This window comes from Cajanus cajan, chromosome 11 (assembly GCF_000230855.2).
Source record: "Cajanus cajan strain Asha chromosome 11, NIPB_CcT2T_4, whole genome shotgun sequence".
Taxonomy (NCBI): domain Eukaryota; kingdom Viridiplantae; phylum Streptophyta; class Magnoliopsida; order Fabales; family Fabaceae; genus Cajanus; species Cajanus cajan.
In genome coordinates this window covers 44,461,710-44,477,284 of record NC_138527.1, presented here as the reverse complement: position 1 = coordinate 44,477,284, position 15,575 = coordinate 44,461,710, and the positions used below count along the sequence as shown (strand labels likewise).

Below are 15,575 nucleotides of genomic sequence, written 5' to 3'. Positions count from 1 at the left end.
GTGTCCACAATATTGTATAGTAATCAAGAAGTCAGCTACTGGGGATGATGTATACATTGATTTGTATCTCATGGGAATGAAATTAATAAAATTAGAACAAAATTAGTAAAAATATTTTTATTTATTAATGATTTATTTTTGAATTAGTATATTAGGATATTTATCTTGTCTTTTTACGGGAATAACAAATTACTCAGATTGTGGACAACTGTCCAAGGATACTAGAGATGAAATACAATTGGGAAGTCTTTTCTATTCAGACTAAATCATGATTATTACCTGCGAATTTCGGTGGACAATAATTATTAAAAGATAAATCGAAGTCCTTAATTGTCGTCGCTTCCACAACGGCTGCATTGAATTCCATGTGGATAACGCTGGTGGCAACAGCTAGAACGTAGCTCTCATGGTCTAGAATGACTTCTCCAAAATGTTGCCACGTCTGTGTCGAGCTCATATAATTCATCCAGCAGAGGTACCCCATCTTGTCTCTAGTTCATCTTAATACGTCCACATTCTCATCCCTTCTCTGGCTTAAACAATATATGAAATATTCCTTGATGCAATATACGGAAATGCATTTCTTTTAAAACGATTCTAAAATTAAAGGTACATTTACATATGGTTTTTCTTTTCATAAATCTCTCTCTCTCTCTCCCTTTTAACTTTTGAATAAAATACTAAACAATTGCTTAAGTTTTTTTTTTTTTTTTAACAAATCATCAAATTATTATACAATTTTAAACTTAACTTTTTGTTATTATTTTTTTAAAAATACAAACAAACAGTCTCTAAGTTATTCTATGACTAGGATGTATTTTGTAGATCTTTTTTTCTTCATTTTAGAGCAAGATTCTATTTTCCAATTGTCATTGTTCTTAATTTAAATATCACTAAAAAAATTTAAATTATTCCTCACTGTGCAAGTTTTTTTTTCTTCCATAAAATCCTTTTAAATATTAGGAAGGTTTTATTTGTAATTACATTGGGCTTATTACTACGATATTCATTTTTATGCTAAACAAAATAAACGAAAAAAAAATAAATGAAATTTATCACTGAAATCTTATGGAGTATATGATATCAATTTGTGGTATGACCTTATCCTAAATTTAAAAAAGAAAAGAAAAGATAGTTTTGTGGTGCATAACGCATTTTTTGCAAGTTGCAAGGTAGAGTGTGCGAAAGGGAAATAGTGAAGGCATGCAGGTGACGTGGCACCTCCAAACTCACTTTTATCCAAACCCAAACCCAAACCCAAACCCCCACTCAACGCAATCAAATTCCCCACTCTCATTCTCTCTCCATTCATCGCTCTTCTCTTTCCGTCAACGGCGCTCTCCACTGTGGCCACCGGTAACCTCTCTATTCTCCCTTCGGACTCTCCATTCCTCTCTTACTTTTTTCATAGCTTGAATTTTCCCCAAGCTTAATTTACTTTCTTTCTCTGCTTAACTTCTCTTTAATGCGTGAACATGTAATCGTATAGTAACAATACCGACTGAATTGTGAACTGCACCTAGGTTTCATCTTGTTTAGATCTATCTATGTGATGTTGTAAATAGCGTATACTAATCTTACGATTTAGCATCTTCGTATTGTTTTTAGCGGAAGAATTTGAATGATAGTGGCGTTGTACACTGCACACTAGGGTTTACATGAAACAAGCCTGTAAAATTTTTGAACACTCTTGACACGAGTTTCACACGCTCACTCATTAACCTTTTCTAATCCTGCTTTTTTTAGTTCTCATTTCTGTGTACCACTGTGGTCCATTTTGGATAAGATTCTCAACCAACGCTTGTATAAGAGAAGAAAATAAGTAGAATGAATTGGATTTTATCATAAGTTAAAATCAACTTATGCATCCTAACTTTTTCAGAAGCTTTCTCAACTAACTTCTCCAAAAGTTGGACTTGCATAACTTGATTTTAACGTATGAGAGAAGTTTGATTGATTTTACCTCCCTATTTCTTTGATACGTGTTTGTTGAGAAGTTTATCCTAACTTAGTGTATGTCTGTGAGGAATATTATATTTGCAGGCTTTGAGTTTGTTTAGTGTGGATTAATATGACATGCTGAGGTTATTGATGTGACGTATCAATTATGGACAGGCCATTTTGTAACATAGATGTCAATTTTGTTCATACCAAAAAATCTTGAGTCTTATTCGGTCTCCATTTTGAATTCCTGAAGGATTTTCAGTTTTTTAATTCTTTTATTTCTTAATCAAGCATTTCCACATTCAAAGAGATTTAGTTACTTGTGTTACATATTTAGTCATTAATATGGAATTGGATTGGTAATTTTTATTTGAAAATGCAGCCTGTAACCATCTATTTTTAATAACACTTGCATGGAAATAATATTGAAAATAATAATTCTATTGAGTATAGAGATAAAATCTCTGATATGAAAAATTCATTTTTCTTCGTTTTTCAGGGTGAACTTTTCAAGTTTGTGGATACGCTTTAATGTACAGAAGCAGCAATATTGTGGCCAGGATTTTTGATCGTCAAATTTGCACTCCTGCTCCTGGCACTAGTGTAATTTCTTCTCACTATCAATTATATTTGCAATTTTTTTCCTGGGAATTTTTACATGTGGTTTTCTTCTCTTTTTAATATCATGTTCAGTGCAATAATTTATTTTTAAATGCTAAGGTGTAGAATAATTGATGCAAACAAATTATGCTTAACTACATGAGTTTTTAAGCACTTCAGAAACAGGAATTGTGTTCTAGTTTTTGTAGGGGGTCAGGAGTGTTAAAAATAAAAGGCACAATGATTGGGTTGTAAGTGTTAATTGTAGGAAATGGGAATATCCCTGGTGAACTATCAAGAACTTGAGTGAAGGAAGATAAATACGGTTTTGTTTTGTTGCATTTTTTCATGTTTAGAGGGGTTGAACAGTTTATTTGATTCTTGTTTAATTAATCTGTGTCAAATGTCAAGTATAACCTGTTGTTGTTGAAGTGGAAACTTGAAATGCAGAAGATATATATGGTGTGTCATTTTGGAAAATTTGCTTTCATTTTATCAGATGGAAAAACTAGCTTAGTGAGAAATTTGTAAACTTGTTTTCTTGTTCCTCTGTTGAAGGAACCTGAATTGAATTTAATTTTTGCAGGTGTAATTTAATTCTTGCAGGTCCATCATGCTCGGCGGTTCTATGAAAATTTGGTACCTAGTTACACAGTATATGAGGTTGAATGCCCAGACCATTCATTTCGTAAATTCACTGATGATGGTCAATACCTTATTAGTTTCAGCAGAAATCATCAAGAGTTGATAGTTTTTAGACCTAGATGGCTTTCTTTTTCATGCAATGATGAAGATTGTGATAAACATGATTTGCCATCAAAAGCAAAGAAATTTGACAGTTTTTTCTCCCAATTATATTGTGTACCACTTGCTTCTTGTAATGAACTTATATGTAAAGATTTCTTTCTTTACATGGAGAGTAATCAATTTGGACTGTTTGCTACTTCAACGGCCCAAATTCATGATGCACCTGCTGTTGGAGGAGCTGTCCATGGTGTTCCTTCAATCGAGAAGATAACTTTCCACCTCTTGAGGTGCTTACTCATTTTTTCTTTATATTTGTTTTTTTTTCTAACCTTCAAGATAACAAGATAAATCATATTCTAATCGATCATTTTTATATTTTTTTGTCATTTCTCACCTCTTATATTAGACTGGAAGATGGAGAGATCTTGGACAAGAAGGTCTTCTGTAACGACTTTGTTAATTTAACCCATAATATGGGTGTCTTCTTGTATGATGACCTATTGGCAATTGTATCACTTCGTTATCAAACTATACACATTCTTCAAATTAGAGACTCTGGGAACCTTGTTGATGTACGTGCTATTGGGGAATTCTGCCGTGAAGATGATGAGCTTTTCCTCAATTCAAATGCTCAGGTCAGTAAGCTTTTGGTATTGACTTTATTGAAATGTATTTTGTTGAGCATATCATTACATAGATTATTGTTGGCTTTTGAGAAAAAATCTTGACATCTTTTATCTAATTAAATATTCTTTCTAGATCTTTTTGTGTTAGCTCAGTTGGTGGAGCTGTGGAACATGCAACTAGAGTGCATGGGTTCAAACTTCACAATTCACTCCACCCCACTCCATTTCCTATTCCCTTACCCTCTCCCTCCCCTTGGGGCTTCCCCTAGGGTTCACATCAATAGTGGGCCCTCCCTTGAACTAAAAGAATCTTTTAAGAATGCTTTTACAATTTGAGTGCAAGCCTTGGGATGACAGAGTAAGGTTGCTGCCTTGTGGCGTACCTCTTCTCTTGTAGGGTAAGTTTGCACACATTTAACTTCCCTAGACCCCACTAGGTGAGAGCCTTTGTACGCTAGGTAGCCTTTAATGCTTTTACTGTTCATTTTTTAAAAATCAGTGGGGTGGTTAACACCTTAGGAATGCTTTTCGATTCTGTTTCAGTGGTTCAAAGTTCAAACTAATAATTTTGTGAGCATCTTTTATTGACACCACATCCCAATTATCCTTTATCAATTATGTAGCCATCCAAGAAGATCGATATTGATAATTCTGATAGTTTTTGTGGCATATTTAAAATTTTAAAGAACTAAACTCACAAAAAGAAAGGCCAATCAAAATCATCCTGACAGGGCATGGCATTGTCTGACAAAAATAAACAGCATCAGTTGCCTGGGAACCACATTGAAAATCACATACATCAAGACCAGCCTAATCTGGGGCATTCTTTTCTTAGTGGTATAAAGCAGCGATTACTTTCATTCATATTCCGGGGACTATGGAATGAAGAAAGAGATGATACCTTGGTTGGTATTCTAATTCACTTCTTATTGCATTACAATATTTCTTTCTGAATTTTATATGGCTCTTATTTTTGCTTAATGTGTACAGTTCTTGTATTATCTTGGAAGGACATAGGAACATAGCCCCTATTTCATAATCTTGGTTTCTTTTCTTTTGTTCTCCACAGCAAACTACGGACATTATTTGTTTCTGTACATGCATATTTCTGTGTCTTCACAGGCATATACTTGTGTGGGGAATGGGAATGCATGGGGTTTGTTGTCCAACAGTCACTGTTAAACACAAACACTGCAATAATTTAAAATGAGAAATTGAAATGAAGGAATTATTATTTATTGGTATAAATATTTCCAATTTAAAAATAATTAGCCACAGAGCCAGTTAATTATGTTCAAGGAGTGGTTATAATCACCTATTGACTTAATTAACCACTTATATGCTTAATGATTCCTGAACTAGAAACAGTTTTACTCTTCCTACGTTGTAATTTTCCGTTGTTTGCCTTTCGACATATCCTATCATTATTAGGAGATTGTCAAGCATGGGTATATGCATGGAAAAGGAAATATTTTAAAATCTGAAATGGCAGGCTAATATATTGCAGCAATGCATTTTGTAATGACAAAATAAATGGTCTTCATGTATGAGTATGAGTGTGTAGTCATGCATATATGTACCCTGTCAAATGTTTACCCCTGCCATTTTTCCTGATTACTGTTTTTTAAGTTGTGGGTATACAATATTTTTGGCAGTTGTTACGTATATGGCCTGAGCTCTGTATCTTTCGAATTTTTATTTTTAATATGTAATGATAAATTGTTTTGATTAATTTTTTTTTTCATCTGCAGAGGATCCAAAGGCTTAGGAAGAATTTTTACTTCCACTTTCAAGATTATGTTGATTTGATTATCTGGAAGGTAGGGTCTTTTAGGAAGCTTTATGCATCTTAAATGACTTTTTTGTCACAGCTTTGTCATCTCAAGAACATTTCACTAATGGTGTAAACCTTTAGTTTTTTTCCTGGGCTTACAATAAGGAATTATGTAACAAGTTACATCTATTCAACTCATGGGCAGGTGCAATTTCTGGACCGACACCATTTGCTAATCAAGTTTGGTAGTGTAGATGGAGGGGTGAGTTCTCTGTGTGTCTTTTTTGTTTAATTTTTGTTTTCCTTTTAATTATACCATTCACAGTCCCTAAAGTAAGTATAAAATGAAAATTACAAGAACCTCAGGAATAGGCCGTAGCCCAAACATAAGATCAGAAGGCAAAGCATTGTCATTTCCTATAACTTGAGTATTTGGATGTGCTCCTTGAAGTAGAGTCCTAGTTTCTCTGTAGGCCTCACTATATGGAGAACCTTGGTTGAAACTAGGGTCACCTGTCTTATTGAAAATAATTAGTGTCAAGGATTAAAGCTTGAAGCTGATAACTTTAATAGTAATTATCTTTTAAATTGCCCCTCAAAGCTTAGTTTCACCAACCTATTGCTGAAATTTAATTTAGTTATCAGAATGGGGGCACCAAAGATTGAACACTTGATCACTAGTTGTATGTTTGGATACTAGCTTTAAATTATGTTCAACGAAAAAACATGCATGCTCGTGAGTATAACTTTTTTTTTCTACCCTAAACCCTAGGGCATGGAGATCTCATGCAGTCATACCATGTTAGGGACTAACTCTTAAAAGGTTTACAGCTGTTAGGTGGGTCCAAGAATGTTTTTTGATATCTTTCAATTTGGTCCAGCTAGTAAAAATGGGACAGGGCTTATTTTTAAGCCTTTATCTGATTAAGCATTCAGAAAATTTCTACCTCGAGACTGGAGTGGAATCATTATGTTCTCTATTGAAGTAATATGACAAATGTGTTAATTTTTTATGGTTTCAAGCCTCAGGTGTCACGAAACGCTGATCACCACCCAGCTTTTGTTGCTGTTTATAACATGGATACAACTGAAATTGTATCTTTTTATCAGGTGAATTTGTTTTTCGTCCTGTTTTATTTTCTTGGGTTTTCTGTGTTAGTGTCTTGGTGTTTTTTGACTCATTTTACATTTTATCAGAATTCAGCAGACGAGCTTTATCTGTTGTTTGAGCAGTTCTGTGACCACTTCCATGCAACATCAAGGAATTCAATGTATATGAATTTTATATCTTCTCATTCAAATAATATTCATGCACTGGAACAGCTACGTAGCATAAAAGATAAGGCGAGCAGCTCTTCACAGGTAAAATGGTGCTGTTAGTTGTATCCTTATAATTGCTTGGTGCTTGCCCCCTCTCCCTAGATAAAAGGAAAATCAAAAGGACAATTTACATGGTGTGCTAATGTGTTGTGCGTATAAATTTTGTTTGTTGTTTTGCAGTTTGTGAAGAAGATGCTTGCCTCTTTGCCTTTCAGCTGTCAGTCACAGAGTCCTTCTCCTTACTTTGACCAATCTCTTTTCCGGTTTGATGATAAGGTTTACTATAGATGTTTATTTGCTTGTCTATTTTCCATGCAGTGACCAGAACTTTTTTATAGATGTTTGTCTGCTTGTCTATTTTCCATGCAGTAACCAGAGGTTCTTTTATTGAATTCAATATATTTGGGACAACGAGGGGTAAATACTGGTTAAAGTGGAGTTCCAGCTGCTAGATTAGTGTTAGTACATAATAAGTAGGCAGGAATGGGGAATCAAATTGGGGTCCTCCTTTGCAGCCGGGACATAACATCAGTCGAACTTACTGCTTAAGGCCTGTCTTTTCGTCCTGTTGGGACTTGGTTGGGAGGGTATCATGTCAATCTGAACGCCCATTTCTTCAATGTTGTCGTTTTAGATATCTAGAAAGAAATTTGAAGCTGAGTTTCTTTACACGTTTGGTAAAAAGGGTAAGAAACGAAGGGAAAAGAATTGAAAAGGAAAGAAGAGAAGTGTGAGGAAGGAAATAAAAGAGAAATAAAGTGGAAGTTGACTTTTTTTTATAGATAATTTTGTCTAAAAATAATAATAATAATAAATTTCCAAATAAATAAACAAATATATTTTTATAAATAATTTTATTTAAATATAATAAATATTTTTTATTATATTTATTTATTATAGTTATATTATTTTAAAATATTTTTATTTTAAAAATATAAATAGTTTTATAATTAAATAATAAAATTATTATATTATTTTATTTATTTTCAACATAAATTTATTTTATATATTAAATTATTATAAAAATTATTTCATATTTAATTTTTATTTTATGTATATATATATAAGACACCACCCATATACGTCAAGGATCAAGTGGCCATTTTTGTACAGCTTTTCTACATTTAGAGGGAAAGTTTTTTTTTAGTAGGACCCACATTAATTTCTTTGCACTTTCCTCTTCTTTCCTCTTCTCAAACACACACTTCTTCATAATTTCTTCCTTTTCTCTTCTATTTCATCCTTCCCAAACAGATCATTAGGTGGAGGTGGGGGCAACCTTCGCAACACTGACATTGACTGACAACTGGTGTCTAAAAAGGATATAGTGGGAACCAGTAACAAACTACATTATAATGAGAGTTGAAAGATGCACTCCCTCACTTCAATTAGATTATTAGTTTAGTTTAAAAATATTATATTTTGCTTTCCTAATTTAATATTTTCAACTTATTAATGATTGTTTTTGACATTCATGTTTTGTTCTTTGTATATATGATAATTATTATTATTAATTTTTATTTTAAAAAAAAATTGTCTTCACTAACTTAGGGTCTTGGATCTGCCACTGATTAGAACAATGATCTAAAGGCTGATGACTGGTAGAGAAATCAGTTTCATTGGAAAAAGAGGGATGACTAGATGTGTAGTATTTTACTCTGAAACTGAATTACTGTTAGAAGAATGATTTTATATGGTTATTCGTGTGCAAAGAAGAGATTGAAGGGGAGCAATTTTGACATGCTCCTTGTTGTTGACGGCGCCCCATGTAAAAGGGGTTTGTCGTGCATACGTACATTAAACATACACGTATATGCAGATATATCTGCAAGATCTCTGCTAAACAATGGAAGAAAGTTCTCAGTCGTTTAATTTACTTTTCTATCTCTCCTTTATAGTCCACACAAAATTCAAGATTTTTCACCTGAGTACTTTTTATTTCTTCCCCCATCATTGCAGCTGATTTCTGCCACTGATAGACATAGGCAATCAACTGACCATCCAATCAAGTTCATTTTAAGGAGGCATCCATATTCTCTCAAATTTAAGATCAAACCAGGTGCGGTTTTTCTCTTTTTCAAGCTTGTTGCTTTCTAAACATCAAAATGACAAGGTTCCTTCACTTTAGAGAGTAAATGAGGGATGGGATCTGGGTTTTCTAATGTGGAGGATGGGTGAGAGTGAAATGCATGCGGTAAACTGTTTCCGAGAAAAATCAACAAGAGTTTCTTTTATAAAGTACAACTTCTTGGGTGACCAACTATATAGATTTGTGAGAATTTACACTTAAATGATATTCTCATCAATGGTTACCTCAGGCACTTAGTAATAATAGTTTTCTTATGCTAGTTCTGACAAGTTACCCATACAACTCTGATCTGCTTTTTGAACTTGAACTTAAACAGAATATCTTACATGCTTCAAATTTATTATTTAGGTCCTGAAGCTGGTAGTATGGATGGTCGTGCAAAAAAGATCTCTTCGTTTCTTTTTCATCCAATTTTGCCCCTTGCTCTCTCCGTTCAACAGACATTGTTCTTGCAGCCTTCAGTTGTAAATATTCACTTTCGAAGATGAGCGTAGATTTATCATTTATAGATTTAAGTAAGAAAGATTAGCGTAGATTTACTTTTGTCTTCTACTGTTAACCGTCTTTGGCGAATCAAGAGGTGTATATTCAGTCGGGTACTTGCAAAATGTGTTGTCAATTACATTCTGATGATTGCTGTGCCAATCGACGCTTAAATTTTGCTCATTTAATTTTTTTGAATTTAATTTATATGTACTCTCAATTAAACTTGAGCTTTTACAATGTTTAAGAATTAATTTTTTCCTTTAAAAAAAGAATTTAATTTTTATGCGGTGTCAATCTTTTACAATTTTCAGTCAATAACAGTAATTAAGTACAAAATTTTAATTAATTGATTTTTATTTTTATGTATGTGGAATTGTTGGCATAAATTTTGTAAGGAATGACCATATAATGGGTGACTTAGGCATAGCACTGGAGACAAAATTAAGTTCTCATTTAATTATAATATAAGATATTGCTCAGTTTTTTATTTTTTTATTTTTTATTTCTTTTCTTTAGGTCTCGACGTCTGGTTATTGTTCATCAATCATTTCAGAAGACTTAGGAGGGAAAAGTTTATTTTAGCATTATCAGAAGGAATATCAATAAAAACATAAATGAAATTCAATCGATCCTAGCTTCATTATTACAATTTTGAAATGAGATTTTAATCATGATCAAATTTAGGTTAACTGCAATCTCACATGTTTAGAATTCAGAGAGGAGAAAGAGAAAATTGAATTGAAAACAAGAGAAAGAGTAAGATCTTAGTATTCATATTGTACGAGAAATAAATCTCTAAGATTGAATTCGAGTTTATTCCTTCATACCATGGGAATTGTTGCCAAATTAAATCAAAACAAGTTATTTTGCGGTTGATAGTACAGCGAAAGGTTTTTACTAAATCCAATAAAAATCTGATCAATGTTATTCTTTATGATTAATTAGAACAAGAAAAAAAAAATATAATTATTTATTTTTTATTATTGAAAAAACTCAAGTCTTATAAAAATCTATAAGTGAAGTCAGAGATTTGATCTACTATAAGTGAAGTCTTATAAAATATATAATTCATTATCTAAGATAGTATTAGGACTATTTTGGATCTACTAAAAGAATCCAATGCTATGTTGATTCTTTGCATCAGTGGCAGAGTACAATATATTGAAGATGAGATTTAGATAATGAATTCAGAGATTCTGAGTTGTTGATTCATGATTTCAATGATGAGATTATCTGAAATTAAAATTTGAAAACTGCCTCGCTTTTATGATTTATCATTTTATGAGAAGGTTATTTTTAACAGAAACTTTTATGAGAAAGCTATCACCTTTTGTTATCGTGTGCGTACATACAGATTTATAGGGGACGGTTTCAAATTTCATGCGATTCTTTTATTAACTGCATGCATTTTATTAGTTTTTTGTTCTTTGGGCATAATTAATTTGCCAAAATCACGTTCTGAAAGCTGGTAAGCATCCTTGGATACTTCAAGTTCTATCTGGAATTGAAGATTTCTGCAAAATCCTGTTGACAAACAAGAAAAAGATAACAAAATTTGATGGTGGATGCTTTTAAGTATTAACATTTGACCTTGAATACATTCATGACTCAACAAGGATATTTACAAATATATATATATATGATATTATTCTATGCTAGGCGAATATATTACACCATGATCTTGGACCTATAGTAAAGGACACTGAATTGATCTAATATATATATTGCTCCGCTGACCACAGGGGCATCAACTCCTACTACTATATATATATATACATATAGAAGCCTAAGCTCAAAATTTAGTGTTGGAATTGAAGTAATTTTTCTCATTTTGTTTTTCAGGTGACTATGACTGGTGTATGAGCCCCTGAAATTCTGAGGTAAGATTCACTTGCTTTTGCAAAGTGACCTCCATTGTTGTATGTTTGATTGAACCCTGACCACTTCATCTGCATGAAGCTGCTCTTCCTCCACGGCCCCACGTGCATTTTCTTTTCCTTCATTGATTTTTTTGCAGCATTGCACATTACTCGAACAATGGCAGTTAAGTACTCCGGTTTTCCGATGTAGAATTCAGGCAAACAGGACACAAGTTTCTGGTAATTCTCACTCGCTTTTGCTATCTGAAACTGCTCCCTCAATTCCAATTCCACCAGAAAATGGATTTTCTTCTTCCTTGTTGATGTGCTCGCAATCACCTCAATATATTCGTGACACCCTAAAAAACATATCAAATTAAATTTGTTAGGCTTTCTCTCAAAACAACATTAAATTTTGGTATATACATATAGTTCATGCATGGATAGTTTTCTGGTACAAAAGAATTGCTTCTAGAAAATCCTATATTCAAAGAGTGTAACCCGAGGAACAGAATTATATAATTGTATTTGGGTGTTTTATGTTGGTTACTTCCTTCTACACTTCTACACATATGCCCTTTAGTTGAGAAAAAATATTTTGGATTTGAAAATACTCCTATTTTTACAAGGAAGTTTATTTTAATGGGATCCATTATCAATTTAGATTTTGAAGGGATATACCCACTATCTTGTAAACAAAGAACTTTTCGTTGAATTTTGTGATGGTCAAAACTTTTTAAAAATATGTTACTCTTCCTTTGAGTAATCGTATATTAAGAGTGAGAGTTTGAAATTATTCCAAAAGGATTTTGATACAAGATTTGAGTTCATAGTAGATAGTAATAATTGAAAGTTAATTTTTTATAATTCTTCTTTTCTGCTTCCACTTGATCAAAATATGTTGTTTTTAATGTGTTTAACAGTTTTAGATCAATATTATGTCTAATATTTTAAAATCTCAATCTCTCAGGAGATGATAAGAAAACACATGCATAAATACTCTTGACCCTAATTATTTTAAATTAAGATGTTAAACAATTGAATTTTTTATAGACTAAATTAGTAAGTAACCAACACAGGATACAGATGATATGAAGTCATTTGATTAGTCTTTCATAAACCACCATATATATTTCAAAAGTTATAACAACAATGATCTTTGGTTGATTGATAATGTGAAAGTTTTTACACAGATAATGCATGAGTATTAACTTTGTATAATTAATGTTACTCTTATGAATAAAAATTATGTACCTCCTGGAAACTTTTTAGTGGTACCCCATTTAGAAATGCAAAGGTTGGTGCTGAATCCTCTGTCGGAGAGGCCAGAAACGACTTGTCTTCTCAAACAGGTGGTGCAATCGGAAGAGAAAGGGTTCAAGCAGCTGCAATAATCCGAATCTTTAACCTCTTTTATGATTCGACCAACGTCTAGTCTCAGTTTTGACCCATTTAAATGGTACCTCTCCAATATTTCCTTAACACAAATCAAATCAAATTTCTTTTAGTCACCAAAACATTAGACATACACATGATAAAATCCTTTCCATTTCAACATATTGGAATTAAAGACAAATAATTCATGACTAAAATTGAATCTGACACATCAAACCAAGTAATGAAATCTATATATATAGCTAATCATCAGAATGAATATCTGGATTGATGACGCAGATTGAAAACAAATTCATTCAATGTTGTATCCCTTAATCAAGATTAATTGTGTGAATAAGAAGAAAGCAAAATAAATGAAACAAGTTTATGAAATATTGAATGATGAAGAGTAGGTACGTACCTGAAGCAGTGTGACCTGAGATTCCCAATACAAAGTTGTATCGGGTGAGTGCTCAGAGTCGGTGTTGTTTTCCCACCATAGCTCTTCCACATTTGATTCATTGGAATAATAATATTGTTCATCCATGAACATAAACACATTTTCTTCGAGGCTGTCCATGCCCTTTTTTTTTTTTTTTTTTTTTTAACTCTTCAAGAACACAATACTTTCTATGTCACTCGTTTCGAAAGACAACTCACGGAAGATTTTATTTATTAACCAAAGAAAAATCCGAAAGTTGGTGGAAGAAGAGATAAAAAAAAACAAAGAGCTCTTCTTACAACAAAATGAACATCCTCGCAGAAGTATATATAGGGATAGGGATAGGTTTTGCCATCAGTGACATGTGGATGATCAAATATTAATAATAGACATGCATCACGTTAGGTTACTCTAATTCCATACTTAATAAATTTCTACGTAATTATTTGTCAGACTTTAATTTGTATTTATTAATTTAGAGGTAGAATAATACGTCCGTGACAATTGAAATAAATTTTTGTTAAATTAATTATTATTAGCCAAATAACTTGAACTAGTTTAGTGATTCTCAGACGTTGTTTCTTGGGCTATAAATTATTCTATTTTCTTGCTTTTGATTCCCTCTAAAATCGGTAAAAGTATTTAAGGAAGAAAATATCTTCTTCATTTACGCATTTTCTTGAAATAGTATTCATCGATATAATTGTAAAGGGGTGGCTTTAAATTGATTGTGGAAAGTGCCACAATTTAACGTGTGGTGCTGCTATTGAGAGTTATCATCAAGTATCAACCGTCAATTAATAAACCAAAATATCTGCTCTACTAATCTCAACTTCAAAAATCAAAAGAAAGAAAAGACCACTCTTCTATTTTCGAAACTCCAAAAACAGGTTAACCCAATAATTTGTTTGGTATTTTCATCATTTCAAGTTTTCATCGGCACCTTTTTCTATTTTGTTCCTTGGTTGAAAATATATAAACAAATTTCTCAGAAAACAAAGACCTATCTCTCATCTTGTTGCATTAGCCTTTGTTATATATAAGTTTAAAGTGTTTATTAATTAGAGATTTTTTTTTATCAAAATTAACTCTTTATTTTTAGTAAAAAAATTATTAAAAAAAACTTGTAATTTAACTCTTTATTTTTAATGGTTAATCCACTGTTACAGTGGAAAAGGAATTGCGCGTGATCAGGAATAGATCGTTAATGCACCCCACTTTAATCAGATCTTTGTTAGGATAGAAATAGAATATTCCCTAAAAATTAAACAATTTAACTTTATTTAATTTAATGCTCTTACTTTAAAAATATCCTAAAATAATAAATGAAAGCATTATTTATATAATAAATGAAATTTAGAGTGAAAACTATATTTGCATCAGAATACAATAGATGAACAGTAAATTTACTAAAAAATATTCTAAAGGACTAATAATTAATTCTAATTTTACATGAAGTAGTGTTTTGTGTTAATTTAAACTTTTTTATATAAAAAATTGATTATTTTTGTTGATTATTGTAAATAGTGTTAAATTTCAGTCTAATTTGGTGAGGAAATAAAAATGTGAGAGACTTTTCTTTTTTTTATTTCTCCTTGTTTTCTCTCTTGCCAAAAACACAAATTATCTCTCTTCTATTTTTTTATTCTCCATTTTCTTTGTATTTCAGTGCCACCAAACAGAAAAAGAAAAAGAAAAAAAAAGTTTTTTAATATGCAGTGTTGTCGTAGTCAAAATACATAAATATCAAGAAGAAAATGGAACAATAATTAAAGAGTGGTCCCTGCCTCACCGACCCAAACAATGATAATAATAATAATAAAAATAAGTAAAGAGTTAATCATCCCTACATTTTCAGTGTAAAAATTTTTACACCGATAATTAATCAAAAAATTTAAATTATTTTATTTTATTTTTATTTTATTAAATAAGCAACTGACATGATACTATTAAAAAATATAATTAATTATTAATGTAAAAAAAATTTATATTAACAATATATAAGTGATTAACTCATAAATAAAATTGTATAATATTACTTTTTTATATGTAGGTCATAATCAATGGGTTGATTAAAATTCTCGCTTTTTTTTTCTTTTCACTTTTAACATTCAAAAATAAAATTAGCCTCGTCGGTTTAAGTCAAGTTAGAAATTAGTTTAAGAAGATAAAGTTGTCCTTACATAACTTTTGGTCCTAAGTTAGAAAACTTCATTTTAGAGAATAAAGAATGATAATAATCATTGATTAAAAACTTAACAGGAAATATTATAAATAATTTTTAAATTTATTATACATGTATTTAATTTTATAA

General features: G+C 31.5%; 2 protein-coding genes across 4 annotated transcripts; one reads left to right on the top strand and one right to left on the bottom strand.

The window, feature by feature from the left end:
* Nucleotides 1-1,195: 1,195 nt before the first annotated feature.
* DET1 (light-mediated development protein 1 / deetiolated1 (DET1)) lies at nucleotides 1,196-13,423 on the top strand. Of its 3 annotated transcripts, none has more exons than XM_020374445.3 (12): nucleotides 1,196-1,356; nucleotides 2,444-2,547; nucleotides 3,151-3,578; nucleotides 3,698-3,926; nucleotides 4,679-4,822; nucleotides 5,669-5,737; nucleotides 5,897-5,953; nucleotides 6,715-6,801; nucleotides 6,889-7,053; nucleotides 7,192-7,287; nucleotides 8,971-9,070; nucleotides 9,449-13,423. In XM_020374445.3, exons 2-12 carry the CDS (start codon nucleotides 2,476-2,478, stop codon nucleotides 9,586-9,588), a joined length of 1,587 nt encoding a protein of 528 aa, XP_020230034.1. In that variant the 5' UTR covers nucleotides 1,196-1,356; nucleotides 2,444-2,475; the 3' UTR covers nucleotides 9,589-13,423. The 3 variants fall into 3 exon arrangements, with proteins under 3 accessions (XP_020230034.1, XP_020230033.1, XP_020230032.1); XM_020374444.3 differs by having other exon boundaries at nucleotides 4,649-4,822; nucleotides 6,721-6,801; XM_020374443.3 differs by having other exon boundaries at nucleotides 4,649-4,822.
* Nucleotides 11,133-13,563, bottom strand: LOC109810938 (uncharacterized). The gene is made up of 3 exons (XM_020374551.3): nucleotides 13,241-13,563; nucleotides 12,700-12,922; nucleotides 11,133-11,804 (listed from the first exon to the last, which is right to left on the bottom strand). The coding sequence occupies exons 1-3, from the start codon at nucleotides 13,397-13,399 to the stop codon at nucleotides 11,425-11,427; spliced, it is 762 nt and encodes a 253-aa protein (XP_020230140.1). The 5' UTR covers nucleotides 13,400-13,563; the 3' UTR covers nucleotides 11,133-11,424.
* Nucleotides 13,564-15,575: the final 2,012 nt, after the last annotated feature.